The 16,782-nt window shown below is 43.1% G+C and overlaps 1 protein-coding gene and 1 pseudogene across 1 annotated transcript; one reads left to right on the top strand and one right to left on the bottom strand.

Moving 5' to 3' along the window:
• Positions 1–249: 249 nt before the first annotated feature.
• Positions 250–3,835, bottom strand: LOC136156149 (transcription factor E2F3 pseudogene; annotated as a pseudogene).
• On the top strand, positions 3,590–16,549 carry LOC136155699 (zinc finger protein 709-like). Its single transcript, XM_065917693.1, has 4 exons — positions 3,590–3,950; positions 11,947–12,073; positions 12,407–12,467; positions 12,845–16,549. Exons 1-4 carry the CDS (start codon positions 3,948–3,950, stop codon positions 13,812–13,814), a joined length of 1,161 nt encoding a protein of 386 aa, XP_065773765.1. The 5' UTR covers positions 3,590–3,947; the 3' UTR covers positions 13,815–16,549.
• Positions 16,550–16,782: the final 233 nt, after the last annotated feature.

Genomic DNA, 16,782 nt, shown 5'->3' with positions numbered 1-16,782 from the left:
AGACACAGAAAGTCAATCCAGGAGGGAGGGCTGGAGGGAGGCAGAGGACAGGTGAGAGACAACTGATAAGGCAGTTTTGTTGTTGTTGTTGTTGTTTAATTCATTAAAATGTCAGCTTTGTTCTGAAGTCTGTAGTTACTTCAAGATACTATCTTGGAGGAAGAAAGGAGGGACATTGCTGCATGACACATGTTCTGGTTTCATAATAAAAAAGTATTGGTTTATAAAGGGAGTTCAGACAAGGGATAATCAACTACACATAAAGTCTTCCACCAGCAGGAACTTTTCAAATAGTAAGCATCAAAGAGATCGTTGGTGCCTTCTTCCTCCCTGAGGCTTAGGAGATAGTCTTCTTGGAGCAAGGGAGGCAGTAAGTTCACAAATGGTCCTTCTAGATTGGAAGGAATTTGGTCCTCAGTCTGCTGTAAAAGGTTGCCGGGGAGGCCAGAGGAGAAAGGTTTGTCATAGATATCAAGCAATCACTATGTTCTGAGTTGGTTGAAGCCAAGTTTTTGTAAGTGGGTTTAGGGATATTCCCTTTGTGGTCCTAGTTGTTTGCTTTCATTGGACTGCATGTTTCTGTCTCTTCTGGACACAAATAAACCTCAATGCATCCTTGGGTACTTGCCAAATGTATTTATAGGCTCTCTATTGGGTCAGGCACTTCAAATCATGTTTCTGGAGGGGCTTTCACGACTATTAACAGTTTGGTCTTTAAGGCCACTAATTTTTCAAATATCTTGATATGTAACATAAGTTAACCTTTGATTCTCTGAATCCTCGTTTAACAGTTTGAGGTCCAGGGAGCAGCTTATATCAGTTCATCTAATTTCCTCTCTTCCTGACTAGCTCGGTCACTTTTGACAGGCCTTGACACTGGGCCAGTATGCCCCTATCCTCAGATAGACTGCAGTCCATCCACTGCATGTTGTTTTTTAGACTTCTTAATGAGATGGATGCCCTCCAGGACGTTGGTGATGTCATAAATCCTTCTCTTTTGCACCTTCAGCACCTCTGCTGCCTTGTTCAAATCTGAGACCCCCATCAGGTGATTGGCTCAGTAGTTGAATGAACTCCTTGGTGAGCAGACCAAGGGATGTATCATACCGTGTTTTTTCTGAGGGAGATTTTGGAGTTTGGGGGCTACCTGGACTAAGGAGTGCAGCTCTTCCTTGGCCTTTGGGGGTTTTTTAACCATATGAGAGTACTGCTGACCGCTTTCTTCTAGCTCCAGCCTGCGCTGTGCCGGCTGCTGTAAGGGCGTTTTCGAAACCAGCCCGGCTCCGGTGGGCAGGTGGGAGGTGCCGGCTGGAGAGGTGGCCTGGAGGGCCGAGTGGACCTGCGGCGCCGGGCGAGGACCGGCGCCCGCGGAGCGGGGCGGGGGTGCTGGGGAGAGGAGAGGGAGGGTGGCCGAGCAGAGGGCGGGTGCGAGGACGCCGGGACGGTCTCAGGCCAGGGAGCCGGCGAGCGGGATGAAGTAGGTACCCCCTCTCCCCCTCCAGCGCCTCCTCCCGCCGCCCCCGCCGCCGCCTCCTCCCCAGTCACAAGCGCGTCCTCCACGCACGTGTGCGAAACGTCACCGGCGGTCCGGGGAGAGAGGCAGACCCCGGAGGCGGGATGGGAACACGGCTGCCCCGCCCTCCGTTGCTGTGGGGGGTGGCGGGGGAGACAGGATGGCGGAAGGAAGGGGCAAGGGGAGAGGAGGGTCAGGGGCAGGTCCCTGCCGGCGAGGAAGGGTCAGGCCCTCAGGCCACCCGGGCACCGCCGCTGCCACCGCAGGGATGCGCCCAGGGCCAGCCCAGGAGCCCCTCACCCCCAGACAGCCCACAACCCGGCCCGCTGAAGAAGCCTCTTGAGAGTCCCTTGGACAGCAAAGAGATCAAACCAGTCAATCCTAAAGGAAATCAACCCTGAATATTCACTGGAAGGACTGATGCTAAAGCTGAAACTCCAGTACTCTGACCACCTGATGCAAAGATTGGACTCATTGGAAAAGATCCTGGTGCTGGAAAAGAGTGAGGGCAAGAGGAGAAGGGGGTGACAAAGGATGAGATGGTTAGATGGCATCACTGACTCAATGAACATGAGTTTGAGCAAACTCCGGGAGATAGTGAAGGACAGGGAAGCCTGACTGTGCTGCAGCCCGTGGGTTCGCAAAGAGTTGGACATGATTTAGTAACTGAACAACAACAATATGTAAAATAGATAGCCAACAGATCACCAGCCCAGGTGGGATTCATGAGTCAAGCGCGCGGACCTGGTGGGCTGGGAAGACCCAGAGGAATCGGGTGGAGAGGGAGGTGGGAGGGGGGATTGGGATGGGGAATACGTGTAACTCTATGGCTGATTCATATCAATGTATGACAAAACCCACTGAAAAATAAAATAAATAAAAATAAATAAAATAGATAGCCAGTTGGAATTTGCTGTGTGATACAGGGAGCTCAATCCAGTGTCCTGTGACAACCTAGAGGGGTGAGATGGGGGTGAGAGATGGGAGGAAGGTTCAAGAGGGAGGGCACATATGTATAACTGTGGCTGATTCATGTTGAGGTATGGCAGAAACCAGCACAGTATTGTAAAACAATTATCCTCCAATTAAAATTTCAAAAAAACAACAAAAGGCCAGAATAGAGCAAGAGAGGCAATGAGGAAGTAAAGCAAAAAGGGCCATCAGTCTTGCAAAACATCTCAGGGAATGGCTAGCCTTTGGAAGAGATGTATCAATCTCTTCTTTTCACAAGGGGCAGAGTCAGATTATCTCCCTGTGATCTGAACAAACGCCCTTTGGCAGGGTCCTCTGAGGCAGGTCATTGAAAGTGAAAGTGTTAGTCACTCAGTGTCCAACTCTTTGTGACCCCGTGGACTGCAGCCAACCAGGCTCCCCTGTCCATGGAATTCTCCAAGCAAGAATACTGGAGTAGGTTGCCATTTCCTTCTCCAGGGGATCTTTCCCACCCAAGGATCGAACCTGGGTCTCTGACATTGCAGGCAGACTATTTACCAACTGAGCCATCAGGGAAGTGTATGTATCAGTTTGAAGAAAGAGCGAGTACAGATATGAGGATGGCTCAGGCCAGACCTGTCAGGAACAAGGTTTTAGAGGCAACCAGGGGTCAAGGGCTTGTTATTATGTATGACCATAATAACAAAAGCAATGAAAAGCAAGTCAAAGAAACAGTTTTAACATGGAGTCAGAATTGGTTTCTCCGGCAACATTGGCACCAGAAAAGGTTGAGTGATTCAGACCTCCTAACAGAGAGCCAAGTGCTCTAGGATTCTTCAGCTTAAGTACCTAATGACTGGGGGTGGTACAGGGATGGGTAGAAGGCTCAGAGCAGCAAAGGACCAAAGATGAAAATGCACCAGGCCCCTTTACTGCAGAGGGGAGTTCACATTTAAGTGTCTGCTTTTCTTTAAAGGAAGCACATTCCATGCCTGGCCACACAGCCTTACACCAAGCCCTTGACCCCTGGTGGACTCAAAAACCTTTTTCCTGGCAGGTCTGGCCTGGGCCATCCTCTTATTTGTGTTTGCTCCTTCTTCAAACTGAGTCAGGAATCCCAATGCAGGAGGAGCTGCAGAAGACACTAAAAGCAGTCTTAGCCAGGAAAAAGTCTTCTATCATGGGGTCGCAAAGAGTCGGACACGACTGAGTGACAAGCACAACAGCGAAGCGAAAGTGACTGGCTCGGGGGTCTGGTCCCACCTCACCTCCCGCAAGTTGTCACTTAGGCACAAGGGGCGGGGCTTTGGGATCCGTCCAACCAGGAGGACGCTGAGGCAGGTGGGCGGGGCGATGTCCCGCTACGTGGACTTCCTTTCTTTTTCGCATTGCGCAGGTTTCGTGTTCTGTCTGGTTCACTGGCCTGGTCATTCTCCTGCATCTTCTGTCGCTCTGGTGGTTGTCTCTGGGAGGGACTCAGGCAGTCCCAGGAGACCTGGAAATGGTGAGTGTGCTGACCCGGGCATCGAACGCCGCGGTGGGACTAGTGGGGATCGGCGGAAACCCGCCATTTTGACCTGGCCCCTCGTTTCACCCCCGGAGTGCGCAGATGCGCGTTGTCTGGGGCTCCGCTCGGATCTCAGTCTCCTCGGGTTCTCAGCTGGGTTGTTGGCCGGCAGCCTGGTCCCGGGGCGTCCAATCTTGTCACTTCCGGAAGGAACTTCCGCCGCGGAGTCTCTGCCCGCTGGCTCTGCGCCTGCAGCCCCTCTTCTCCCCTAGATTGTGCGCTGACCACGTGCACGGTCTTCAGGGGACAATCGGGACTTGTCCAGGGTTCTGTCTGAGGGGTCCCAGACCATCTTTTCTGCAGGAAGGAGAGGGGGAGCGCCGGGCTTGCTCTGAGTTTTCTGAATATTTGGGAAGTGGACTCAAAACTGAACACCTTAGCCGTCTGGAGCAGCTATGTAGGACTGGCAGTGAATCATTAAATTTCCAGATCGCTCCCTTTATTCTCAAAGTCGATTTCTCCTCTCCGATTCAAATTACTTATCAGCTGTTTGTCTCTGCGGTGCATTTAAACACAAGCAATGTTCTAACTGTTCATCCTGTTTGCACAGTCTTGGCGCGAAGTCGTGGATGGCATATTTGCAAGGGGCGGGGCGGAGGGGGGCGGTCTGGATATTTTACGAGCGGCAAGCCGCGAAAATAACCACTGGGAAGTAGGTTGTATGAAATCCTTTCCGTTCCCGATTTTTTTTTTTTAACTGAGAACATATATCCTAGAAGAAGTTCTTTCGTGGTGGATTTTTTTTTTAATTAATCTTTTTATTTATTTTTGGCTGTGCTGAGCCTTTGCCTCTGCGCGGACCCTTCTCCAGTCGCGGAAAGCGGGGGCCTTTCTTAGCTGCATTGCTCGAGCTTCTCACTGCAGTGGTCACCCCTGCCGCCTCGGAGCAGGGGTCCCAGGGCAGGTGAGCTCAGTAGTTGGCTCCGGTCTCTAGAGGACTGTCTTAGCAGCTCCCTCGCATGTGGAATCGTCCCAGAATAGGAATGGAACCCATGTCTCCTGCCTTTACCACTGAGCCACCGGGTTACCCCACCTAGAGGATTTTTTGAAAACTTTTATACCCTGCCAGTCACTATGTTACTCCCCTTCAAAAGATTTACTCCTTAATTTAAGTTTCTTTTTTTTTCAGTAGTGTGAAATGTATTTAATTAATAGAACCTGGTAAGTGCTAAGAGAGGTTAATTTCAGGGGGGAATAAATTCTAGTATTACATTCCATTTGTGAAGAATTTTTGTTTGACTATTTTTTATTCCCTGAATGAGTATGGTGATTTATTTTGGACTGTACTATTGGTTGATTTCAAATGGCATTATACGATTTAGACTTGCAGACTAAAAGTATTCAAGTATGATTAATCATGAAGAAAATAAACTTGCCCTGGAAATATTAATTGATATATATTTTTTGAAAGAAATAGATGCTTGGGGTTTTCTGGGTAGAGTAGTAAAAGTTACTTGTAATTTTCTTCTCTCATTTCCATATAAACATTGGATTTGAGTGATTTTCCTGAATTAGGCAGACAGGGTTTGTATACTTAAAATTTCAGTGGTGGTAGAGAGCCGTTTAAATGGAGAGCAGAGCCTGAGGTCAGTGTTATCAGACTAAGGCCCCCTTGGAGCCTTCAAGGGGAAGTACTTGAAGGCACTCGTATACTTGGGATCATGCAGTTTATAGCTTTGTCATAGTGACTTCTTTCAGTTAGCTGTATATACTTTTGAGCTTTCTTGGTGTGTTTTCATAGCTTGACTTCTTCCCCTGGTGGCTCAGTGGTAAAGAATCCACCTGCCAAAGATTGAAGGCGGGAGGAGAAGGGGATGACTGAGGAGGAGATGCTGAAGGACAGGGAAGTCTGGTGTGCTGCAGTCCATGGGGTCACAAAGAGTCCGACACGACTGAGCAATCCAGCAACAATTTCATCATGTGGATATACCGCTGATTATTTGACTCTTGCAAGATATCTTGCTTACCTCAATTCGTGACAATTGTGAATAAAGCCCTTCAGGTATTTATGTGCGGGTTCTGCGTGACTATGATTCGACCTTATTTGGACAAATAACAGTGTGACTGTGGGCCTTAATATACCTCAGTTCAGTTCAGTTGCTCAGTCGTGTCCGACTCTGCGACCCCATGAATCGCAGCACACCAGGCCTCCCGGTCCATCACCAGCTCCTGGAGTTTACTCAGACTCATGCCCATCGAGTCGGTGATGCCATCCAGCCATCTCATCCTCTCTTGTCCCCTTCTCCTCCTGCCCCCAATCCCTCCCAGCATCAGGGTCTTTTCCAGTGAGTCAGCTCTTCACATCAGGTGGCCAAAGTATTGGAGTTTCAGCTTCAGCATCAGTCCTTTCAATGACACCCAGGACTGATCTCCTTTAGGATGGACTGGTTGGATCTCCTTGCAATCCAAGGGACTCTCAAGAGTCTTCTCCAACATCACAGTTCAAAAGCATCAATTCTTCGGCGCTCAACTTTCCTCACAGTCCAGCTCTCACATCCATACATGACCATTGGGAAAACCATAGCCTTGACCAGACAGACCTTTGTTGGCTAAGTAATGTCTCTGCTTTTTAATGTGCTGTCTAACTTGGTCATAACTTTCATTCCAAGGAGTAAGCGTCTTTTAATTTCATGGCTGCAGTCACCATCTGCAGTGATTTTGGAGCCCCCAAAAAATAAAGTCTGACACTGTTTCCACTGTTTCTCCATCTATTACCCAAACATAGTAAGAGTATATTTTGTTTTGAAAGAAAGCTCCTGTCTTCCATGGTAATGGTACCAAATTCCGTTTCCCCCCATCTCAGGGCATCGCTGGTGGCTCAGTGGTAAAGAACCCACCTGCCAATGCGGGGGACCCAGGTTCGATCCCTGGGTCAGGAAGATCCCTTGGAGTAGGAAATGGCAATGCTCCCCAGTATTCTTGCCTAGAGAATTCCATGGACAGAGGAGCCTGGAGTGCTGCAGTCCATGGGGTCACAAAGAGTTGGACTCACTTGAGTGACTACACTTTCACTTTCATAATTGCTTTACAATGTTACAATTCTGCCATACAACAACATGAGTCAGCTATATGTGCACATATGTCACCTCCATAGAAGAGACTTATTTTTTTTATTTTAATGGTGTGAAATTATCCTTTTTTTCTTTTACAGACCTTGTGTTTGTTGTTATATTTAAAAATTCATCACCAAACCCAAGGTGACCTAGATTTCATCCTATGATATGTTCCAGAAGTTTGTTACTTTTGCATCTTAAAAAACATTTTCTCATTTATTTATGTGTTATTTGGCTGTGCCAAGTCTTAGTTTTGACATGTGGAATCCTGTTCCCTGACCAGGAATTGAATTTGAGCCCTCTGCATTTGGGAACATGAAGTCTTAGCCACTGGACCATGAGGGAAGTCCCACTTATGCATTTTATGTTTAGATCTGTGATATGTTTTCAGGGTTTTTTGGTGAGATGTATTAAGTCCTGTGTCTACATTTGTTTTGTGTGTGTGTGTTTGTGAATATCCATTATTTCCATCCATATTTGTTTAAAAGATTTTGTTTGAATTGCCTTTCCTTCCTTGTCCAAGTTCACTGTGGATCTATAGGAAAACAATTGATTTTCTTTCAGTCTTGGGAACTCCAATTATCTATTATTGGAGAAACTTTCAGTTGTTTCACAGAGATAATTGTCCTAGAACTGTAGAAAGTAAGTATTAGTCACTCAGTCGTGTCCAGCTATTTGTGACTATAGCCCACCAGGCTCTTCTGTCCATGGGATTCCCCAGGCAAGAATATTGGAGAGGGTAACCATTTCCTTTTCCAGGGGAATCTTCCTGACCCCGGGATTGAACCCACATCTCCTGCATTGGCTGGCTGATTTTTTTACCATCTGAGCCGCCTGGGAAGCCCAATTATGTCTTAGAGAATAAATATTTGCTTTTACCTACAGGATTCATGAATATCTTCTTTCAACAGGAGTAGATACTCACTCTGTTACTTATTTGTGATTAGAAGTGATTGCTGGATTTTACAAAATCCTTTTAAATTTTCATCTCCCTCTCTGTCCCTTTCTGATACTAATAATTTATTTCTACCCTTGTAGTCCTATTGACTAGATGTTTATCAGTGTTATTAATCTTGTCAAAGATCTGGCTTAAATTTTTTTCTCCTTCAATTATATTAATTTCCTTTCTGATTTTTATAATTTATTCTGCTCTCTTTGTGATTTGTGCTCTTCTCTTTGTTGTTCCCTAAGATAAATGCTTGCATTATTGTTTACAGATCTTTGTTTCTCCTGAATGTTTTTGATGATGGCGTAATTTTCTCTGTAGATACTGCTTTTGCAGCATCCCACAGTTTAGCTCAATGTAAATTTTAATTTCTCTTGAGATTTCTTTCATCCCATTTATTGTTTAGAGATATGTTGAATCTCTGTGTGTTAGGGGAGTTCCAACTCTTGCTTGTATTGATTGCTAGAGGAATGCCTTTGAGTTCTAAGAACATAGTTTATATGATTTTTGTTCTTTCAGATTTTTTAAGGTAATTTTTTTCTTTTAATATTAGTTATTTATTTTTGGCTGTGCTGGGTCTTCCTTGCAGCATGGACTTTCTCTACTTGCGGTGAGCGGGGGCTACTCTCTAGTTGCGATGTGCAGGCTTCTCATTGCGGTGTCTTCTCTTGTGGAGCTCAGGCTGTAGGTGTGGGTGACTTTTAGTAGTTGTGGTGCACAGGCTGAGTTGCCCCGTCATCATGTGGGATCTTCGTGTACCAGGGATCAAACCTGCGTCCTCTTCATTGGCAGGTGGTTTCTCAACCACTAGACCATCAGGGAAGCCCCTTAAGTTAGTTTTATGGTTCAGAAAGTGTTCTGTCTTGTTGAATGTTCTATGTGTATTTAAAAAGAATGTCAATTTTGCTTTTGTTGCATTGATCATTTCTTAGATTACAGTTAAATTGAGTTGTTTCATGGTGCTGTTCAGTTCTTTTTTTTTTTTTTTTTAGTTTTTTATTTTGTACTGGGATATAGCCGATTAACAATGTTGTGATAGTCTCAGGTGAACAAGGAAGGGGCTGAGTCATACATATACATGTACCTATTCTCTTCTAAACTCCCCTCCCATCCAGGCTGCTACATAACATTGAGCAGAGTTTTATGTGCTGTACAGTAGGTCTTTGTTGGTTATCCATTTTAAATATAACAGTGTGTACATGTTCCTCTCCTAACTCTCTGTTTCCTCCTCCCACCCTCAACCATAAACTCATTCTGAGAGCCTGTTTCTATTCTGTAAGTAAGTTCATTTCTATCATCTCTTTTTAGATTACACATGTAAGGGATATCATAAGATATTTCTCCCCTGTCTGACTTCACTCAGTATGACACTCTCTAGGTCCATCCATGTTGCTGCATAAAAAGTATTTCATTCTTTTTAATGGCTGTGTAATATTCCATTGTATGTATATACCACATCTTCTTTATCTGTTCCTCTGTCAATGAACATTTAGGTTGCTTTCATGTCTTGGCTGTTGTTAAACAGTGCTGCAGTGAACATTGAGGCACATGTATCTTTTCTGATCATGTTTTTCTCCAGATATACATGCCCTGGAGTCCTCCCTGCATTTTTCATCTCTTGCCTTATATAGTTTGCCACTTTGTTGCTATGTATGTCCATGTGAAAGACACTTTTTTGGAGAATGGACCTTTTTATCATTTTGTCAGTTTCCTTCTAACCTCTGTGTGTCTGTTGGTCTTTAAATACTTCAGTCCATTTTGTTCTTGCTTGTATTTTTTTGTTTTCCTGAAAAGAACTCCAAGTTGATTCTAGTCGTTGTTTCTCTATATCAAAAGTATATTTCTACCTTCTGACAGTATAGTCTCTTTGCCTTTGTTTTTTGGGGTTTTTTTGTTTGTTTGTTTTTCCCTCTATTTGATTATAATACACTTTCATCTCCATTTTAGGTGTTTTCATTTTTCTTGTTCAACTGAGATTCTTTGTCATTAGCATTAGGAAAATCTTACTGGTTATTACTTATTTTTGTCTCTTTTCTTCAGTTATTTTCATCATATGTATCTAAGTCTTCTGTTAAAGAAGGTCATGTGAGGGTCATGGATATTGTGTTCTATATTTTTTTTTTTTTTGTCTTTATGTGAGACTGGTGAAACAGAGTTTTTTGGTAACAGGCCCTAAGAACAGAATATTTGGGGCATTTTTTAAAAGTCTTTTCTTTTCTCTTTTCCATTTTCAGGACACCAGTTTGCCCTTTGAATCAGTGCTTTCATGACTCTGGGAGGACTTGTTTATTTCAAGTTTTTTATTCTCTTCTTGTAACATGGAGAATCATAACTTCTAAATTCACAAATCCCAGACTAGATTTTCATTCTGGCAGTGGCTGTAGTGGCTGCTTGGGAAACACTTGTTCCTGAAATTGCAGGATGGAGACTTCATGTCCTTTTGAAGGAAACCAATGATGAACGTCTTATATCTTTTATAATTACGAGAAAATTCACCATCAGAGTATTATGGACATTGGTGAACTCTCTTGTAAACGGTAGCTCGTAATCTATTACTTAAGGGCAGTGAGGTTCAGGGTGTACTGTTAAAGAGTGTGATGAAAAAGAGATGTTCCAGCACATAATTGCCCTGTACTAAAATTTGTCTGGAAGCAGCCCTGAGGCACCTGAGTATAGGAATTCTGTGGTCTAGATTTCTTATTTTATTAACTTACTGGATTTTTGCTCTGCGCACAGGTTTTCTGTGTGGCTTCTTGCTGTGGTGGTTACTTCTCCTGTTGCAGAGAGCATGGGACTCTAGAACACAGGCTCAGTAGTTGTGGCCCACGGGCTTAGTTGCCCTGAGGCATGTGAGATCTTCTCTGACCAGGGATTGAACTTTTGTCTCCTGCCCTGGGGGCTTCCCTGGTAGCTGAGACACTAAAGAGTCTGCCTGCAATGCAGGAGATGTGGGTTCAGTCCCTGGGTCGGGAAGGAACCCTGGAGACGGAAGTGGCAACCCACTCCAGTATTCTTGCCTGGAGAATTCCATGGACAGAGGAATGTGGTGGGCTACAGTCCAAGGGGTCGCAAAGAGTCAGAAACGACTGAGCGAATAGCACTCCTGTGTTGGCAGGCGGATTCCTAAATACTGAACCACCCGTATTCATAAATCCTGTATTGGAATATCACTTTTTAAAAAATAAATAATTTAGGAACCAGAAATGTCCCAAATGTGTTATTGCTTCTTCTCCATAACTGAGGTCTAAGTTTGAAATCGCTTCCTACATGCATCAAGTTTTTTTATAGAAAAAAAGGAAAAACAGACCAGACTCTGTGATAATTATTACACAACTTAAAGGCAGTGCTTCTGCAGAAGAGTATTTATATTCAGGCAACTGCATGTGATTTCTTCTAAATATTTGGAGGACCTTGGGACAGTATGGGCGGCTGGGCTTTGTTAAAAGTTTGAATTCTGCAGGCTACCTGGGCATTGATGTTAGGTGATAGGACTAGAAAATACCATCCAGTTTTTTGCTGCATTTTTATTCATTGAAACATCATGCACTCTGGATCCTCTGCCCTGTGGGGTACTGTAAATTGTAGACCATAAGAAAGAATATGAAAGAATTTTTTCACAAGAACTAAATGGTTCCTAAAATGGTACTTATTTCATCTGCATAGTATTTCTAATGTTTCCCTACATTCTCTGACTCTGCCATGATCATGATATGAGTGACACTGTGACCACAGAAATGATGTGTAAATGGTTTCATTTCTTCATGATCCTGTCAAACTATTGAGGAAATGCAGAAAGTAAGTTTTTCATGATCAAGTCATAGAATAACTCTTTATAAACAACAAAATAGTACATCACCCTCCTATAAATGGAGTGTGGGTATCTAGTGCTGTCAGTCTCATGTATCTTACTGTGTACATATTTTGGGTGTTTTAGGACTCATTGGCCTTTGAGGATGTGGCTGTGAACTTCACCCTGGATGAGTGGGTTTTACTGGATTCCTCACAGAGGAAACTCTACAGAGATGTGATGCGGGAAAACTTCAGGAATGTAGTCTCAGTAGGTAAGAATGAAGAATTCCTTCCCTTTGTCAATTAAAGAGCAAGTGTTTCTTATCCATCTGTACTGTTCAGAGATGTGGAATGTGGAGAGGGAGGACACTGATAAAGAAAGTAGGGGGGAGAAAAAGGAATTCCCTGGCAGTCCAGAGGTTAAGTATCAGCACTTTCACTGCCGTGGCCCTGGTTCAATCCCTGGTCAAGGAACTAAGATCCCACAAAATGTACAGGGAGGTGAAAAGAAAAATAAGAAGCTGGGCAGTGTCAGAGTTCATTGTGGACATAACATTCTGTAATGTCTAATACTTTGGGATCTTTTTTCTGGGTCTGCATTTCAGAAGCAAAGCAGGAAGACCATGACATTGAAGATCAGGACAAAAACCAGGAGAGAAAATTACGGTGAGCCATATGTATAGTACAAAGCATGTCTCATATGAGAATCTTAGGAAAACCTTAAAGGAAGCAAACAAAATAAATAGCTCTATCTTCAAATTTAGTTGTTTTTAGAAAATGTCTCCTTCAAATTTTCTTAAATGTGATATAAATGTTCTGTGTTTGAAATATAGTTTGTGTGCAGTCAGTATTCATAAAGCATATATTTGAATATCACTTTTTAATAGAAAAGGGAAAGTCCTGTTAACAGTGTTCAGTTTATTTGACTTCTACCAAGTCACACAAGATAGAAAACCTCACTATTACTATAAATCATAATAAAGACAGTAAATATAATGTAATTAAGGGAAAAAAATCATTAATAGTATTCTCATGATTTACAGAAATCCCAAAGCAGAGAGACACTCTGAAAAGAAAGACATTAATTCCTCTGAAGAAAGCTTCAACCTTATTCCAACTCCCAATGTGAAGAGAACTCGTGATATAAAACCATGGGAATGCAGAGCGTGTGGGAAAGTCTTCATGTATCATTCATCCCTTACTAGACACATGAAATGTCACATTGAAAACAGATCAGGAGATCGCCGAAAGTACCGTGAGAAGGTATATAAATGTAAAGAATGTGGAATAGCATTCATTTTTCCTAGTGCTCTGAAGACCCATGAAAGGAGTCACACAGGGGAGAAACCCTATGAATGTAAGGAATGTGGCAAAGCCTTCACGTGGCACACAACTTTTCGAAAACACATGGGAACACACACTGGAGACTTACCTTACAAGTGTCAGAAATGTGAGAAAGCATTCATTTATCCCAGTCACCTACGAATGCATGAAAGCACTCATAAAGGACATAAACCTTATAAATGTACAGAATGTGGGAAAACCTTTGAAAGTCCTGAAACTATTGAAATACATGAAAGGATTCACAGAGGAGAGAAACCTTATGAATGTAAGCAGTGTGGTAAAGCTTTCAAACGTTTGAGGTCCTTCCAGGCACACAAAAGACATCACACAGGAGAGACACCGTTTGTATGTAAAACATGCTCTAAAGTATTGAATACTGCCTGGTCGCTACGAAATCATGAAAGAATCCACACTGGAGAGAAACCATATAAGTGTAAGGAATGTGGGAAAGCCTTCTTATTAAATGTAACCCTTCAGAAACACATGATAACACACACTGGGGATGGACCTTATAAATGTAAAGAATGTGAGAGAGTATTCATTCATCCCAGTTCTTTTAAAGTACATGAAAGGAGTCACACTGGAGAGAAACCGTATCAATGTGACCAGTGTGGTAAATGGTACCGGTATCCATCATTTTTAAAAATACATCGAAGGACCCATAGTTGACAGGGGGGACACTTTGAATGTATGGGAATATAATGGGAATGAAATGTATGGGAATGGGAAATGAAAGGGAAATGTTCTGTTCCACTTATGTTGACATGCATGAAAGAATTCACACTGGACAGAAACCTGTCAATTTGATGGAAATGTCAGGAATCTTCCATTTGTGTCTCAGTCATTCAAAGACCCATGAGACTACACACTGGACGGAAATCATATAAAATGTGAAGAATGTGGAAAAGGCTTTTCCGATCTTAGTCGTTTCTGAAACCATAAAAGGATTTACTAGGTAAAACCTTGTTTGTAAACAGCCTCAGAAATACTTCAATTGGCTGATATCTTTATATGGAAAAACTCCCATGGAGAAGATGTGTAAATGTAAATAACATAAATTGATGGAAGGTAATCCATGTTTAATGTTCCAGAAAACCTTCAGCATGAAAGAGTTGTTTTATTTTTATTTATTAGTATTTTCTTTTGACCTCAACTTGGGACATGTAGGTTAGTTCCCCAACCAGTGATGGAAGCCATGCCCCTGCAGTGGAGGCACATTGTCTTAACCACTGGACCGCTAGGGAAGTCCCAAAGGAATTGTTAAAATTTTAAAAATTTATAAATGCATTGTGTTTTCTAAAGATCTTCCTTCAAGTTTAACCTTAAATGGTGGATTTCTACTCATTTCAGAAAGGAATGTTAATGTCAGTTGTTTCTGTAAGTTATCTTTCAACCACAGTATATGAGGTTTAAAGGTAGTAATTTTTCCTTTACTCAGACAGTGATTTTTTTTTCCTCTTTGGATGTAATAGAAAAGGATAACTTTGTTTCTTTGCTAGGCAAAGGGGGCCACAGTGGGCTAATGCCCTCAAAACCGTGTGTTCTTGGGGAAGAGAGAAAGTTTTATAATAATTGTTCAAAGAGGTTCACTTCATGGACATTCTTCTGATGGGGGTGGGTGGTGAGGCAAGTTGGAGTCAGCATCATCAACCTGAGGTCCAGCTGGTCTGGGGTCTACCTGTTTGTGGGCAGCATACCCTCCTTAATCATTAACTTCTCCCACCTGAGGGAGTTTCAGTTTCTGCAAAATAACTCAAAGATACTGTTGTGTGTGTTCATTGAGGGGGAGTCAGGACCTTGCCCCAAGACTGCTCTTGACTCTTTCTCCCTGGCCTTGCACCCCCGCTTTCCCTGATGAACAGCTGCTTGCCTCAGCCCCCTGGAACTCAGGGAAGCTCATGGAAGCTGACTGAAGGCTGTTTCCTGTAATCAGAGAGAGGGACACAGAAAGGCCTTGTCCCCAGGAGCCCACAGGGTCAGGCTCAGTATCAGTGTGGCAGTTCCTAGATTTATAACCTATTATACATGTTGTACCCTTTTTTATGGGCTTCCTTGGTAGCTCAACTTAAAAAGAATCTGCCTGCAATGCAGGAAACCCATGTTCAGTTCCTGGGTCAGGGAGATCCCCTGGAGAAAGGATAAGCCATCTACTCCGGTATTCTTGGGCTTCCCTGGTGGCTCAGACAGTAAAGAATCCGCCTGCAATGCAGGAGACCCTGGTTCCCTCCCTAGGTTGGGATGATCCCCTGGAGGAGGGCGTGGCAACCGTCTCCAGTTGGTGGTGGTGCGTATAGGAGCCTTTTTCCATTTCCATTCTATTAATCACTTGGAATTAATATTATGTATGGCTAGGATGTCAAACAGTATACTACTAGCTAAATTATGATTTTTCCTATTTGTTTTTTCTATTTCTGGCTAATAATAGAACAGACTGCTTGTTTGCATGTGTGTGTGGTTGCTCAGTCATAGCTCTTTGCAACCTTTTGGATTGTAGCCCACCAGGTTCCTCTGTCCATGGAATTCTTCCAGGCAAGAATACTGGAGTGGGTTGCTATTTCCTGTTCCAGGGGATCTTTCTGAACTAGAGATTGAACCCGTCTCCTGCATTGGCAGGTGGATTCTTTACCACCGCGCCACCTGGGAAGCCTGAATAGACTATGAGACTTGTGTTAATCCTAAAGATCTCAAGTTAGAGGTGGGACCCAGACTTTCTAGAATCCATCCTCTTTGTAGTTCCTTGTTAGCATTCACCAGTAGCTCACCTGTGTGTGACTTAAAAGCAGATATAAAAAAGACATTGTTCAGATATTAGAGCCTCCACCCTGGAAGACAGACAGTTACACAGGAGCTTCAAGGACAGCATCTTCCAGCATATTATCCAAACTCCGTGAACTTGTAGTGAAGAGTATCATCAACACCAGCAGCCAATGTTTGATTTCCATTTTTATAGATGTATAGTTTCCTCCGTGTCTTCATAGCTTCCACATCAAAGATCCAGCAGAGTTTGAATTTTTTCTGTGAGGCTTCCTGTGTCCACAAGGAAAGTATTTCAGTTTTGTGGTTGGGAATATCCTGATTTCACTCTTCTCTGGATTATATCTTTGTTTCCTCTCCTACATGTCAGTTTGCTTCTCTGGTGCATTGTCCACTGCTATCCTTGACCCATTGTTTCCATGTGAGAAGAATCACCTTCCTTCTGTCAGGAAGGCTGTGAGTGTTTCCTGTTACTTGTAGCTGAACATAATCCTTCAGTGTGTTTTTTTATTGTATTTTCTGTTATATGATTAAAACTTTGAATTTGTCGTGAAACAGAAGGTTTTGTCGTATCAAATATTTAACTGATATTCTGAACTGTTCATTAGACAACAAGTTTGCTTTTCATGTCCTCAGAGAATATATTAAAGTACCCATTCAGAAAAACAGTGCATTATTCTTAATAAAATCATTTATACAGTCTTGTCAGTTTAATCCTGTGAGTGAGTGCAAAGTCAGCTACTTTATCTTTGGGCCATTTTCTTGCTTTTAGTTACAGTTTTCCTCATGAAACTAATTTCTTACTCTGTTTTTTTTTTTTTTTTTAAGTTTTATTTATCTTACTTTTGGCTGTGCTGGGTCTTTGTTGTTGCACCTGGGCTTT

This window comes from Muntiacus reevesi, chromosome 1, assembly GCF_963930625.1.
Source record: "Muntiacus reevesi chromosome 1, mMunRee1.1, whole genome shotgun sequence".
NCBI classification, from domain to species: Eukaryota; Metazoa; Chordata; class Mammalia; order Artiodactyla; family Cervidae; genus Muntiacus; species Muntiacus reevesi.
The sequence above is the reverse complement of the archived record's forward strand: the minus strand, read 5'-3'. Positions and strand labels throughout refer to the sequence as shown.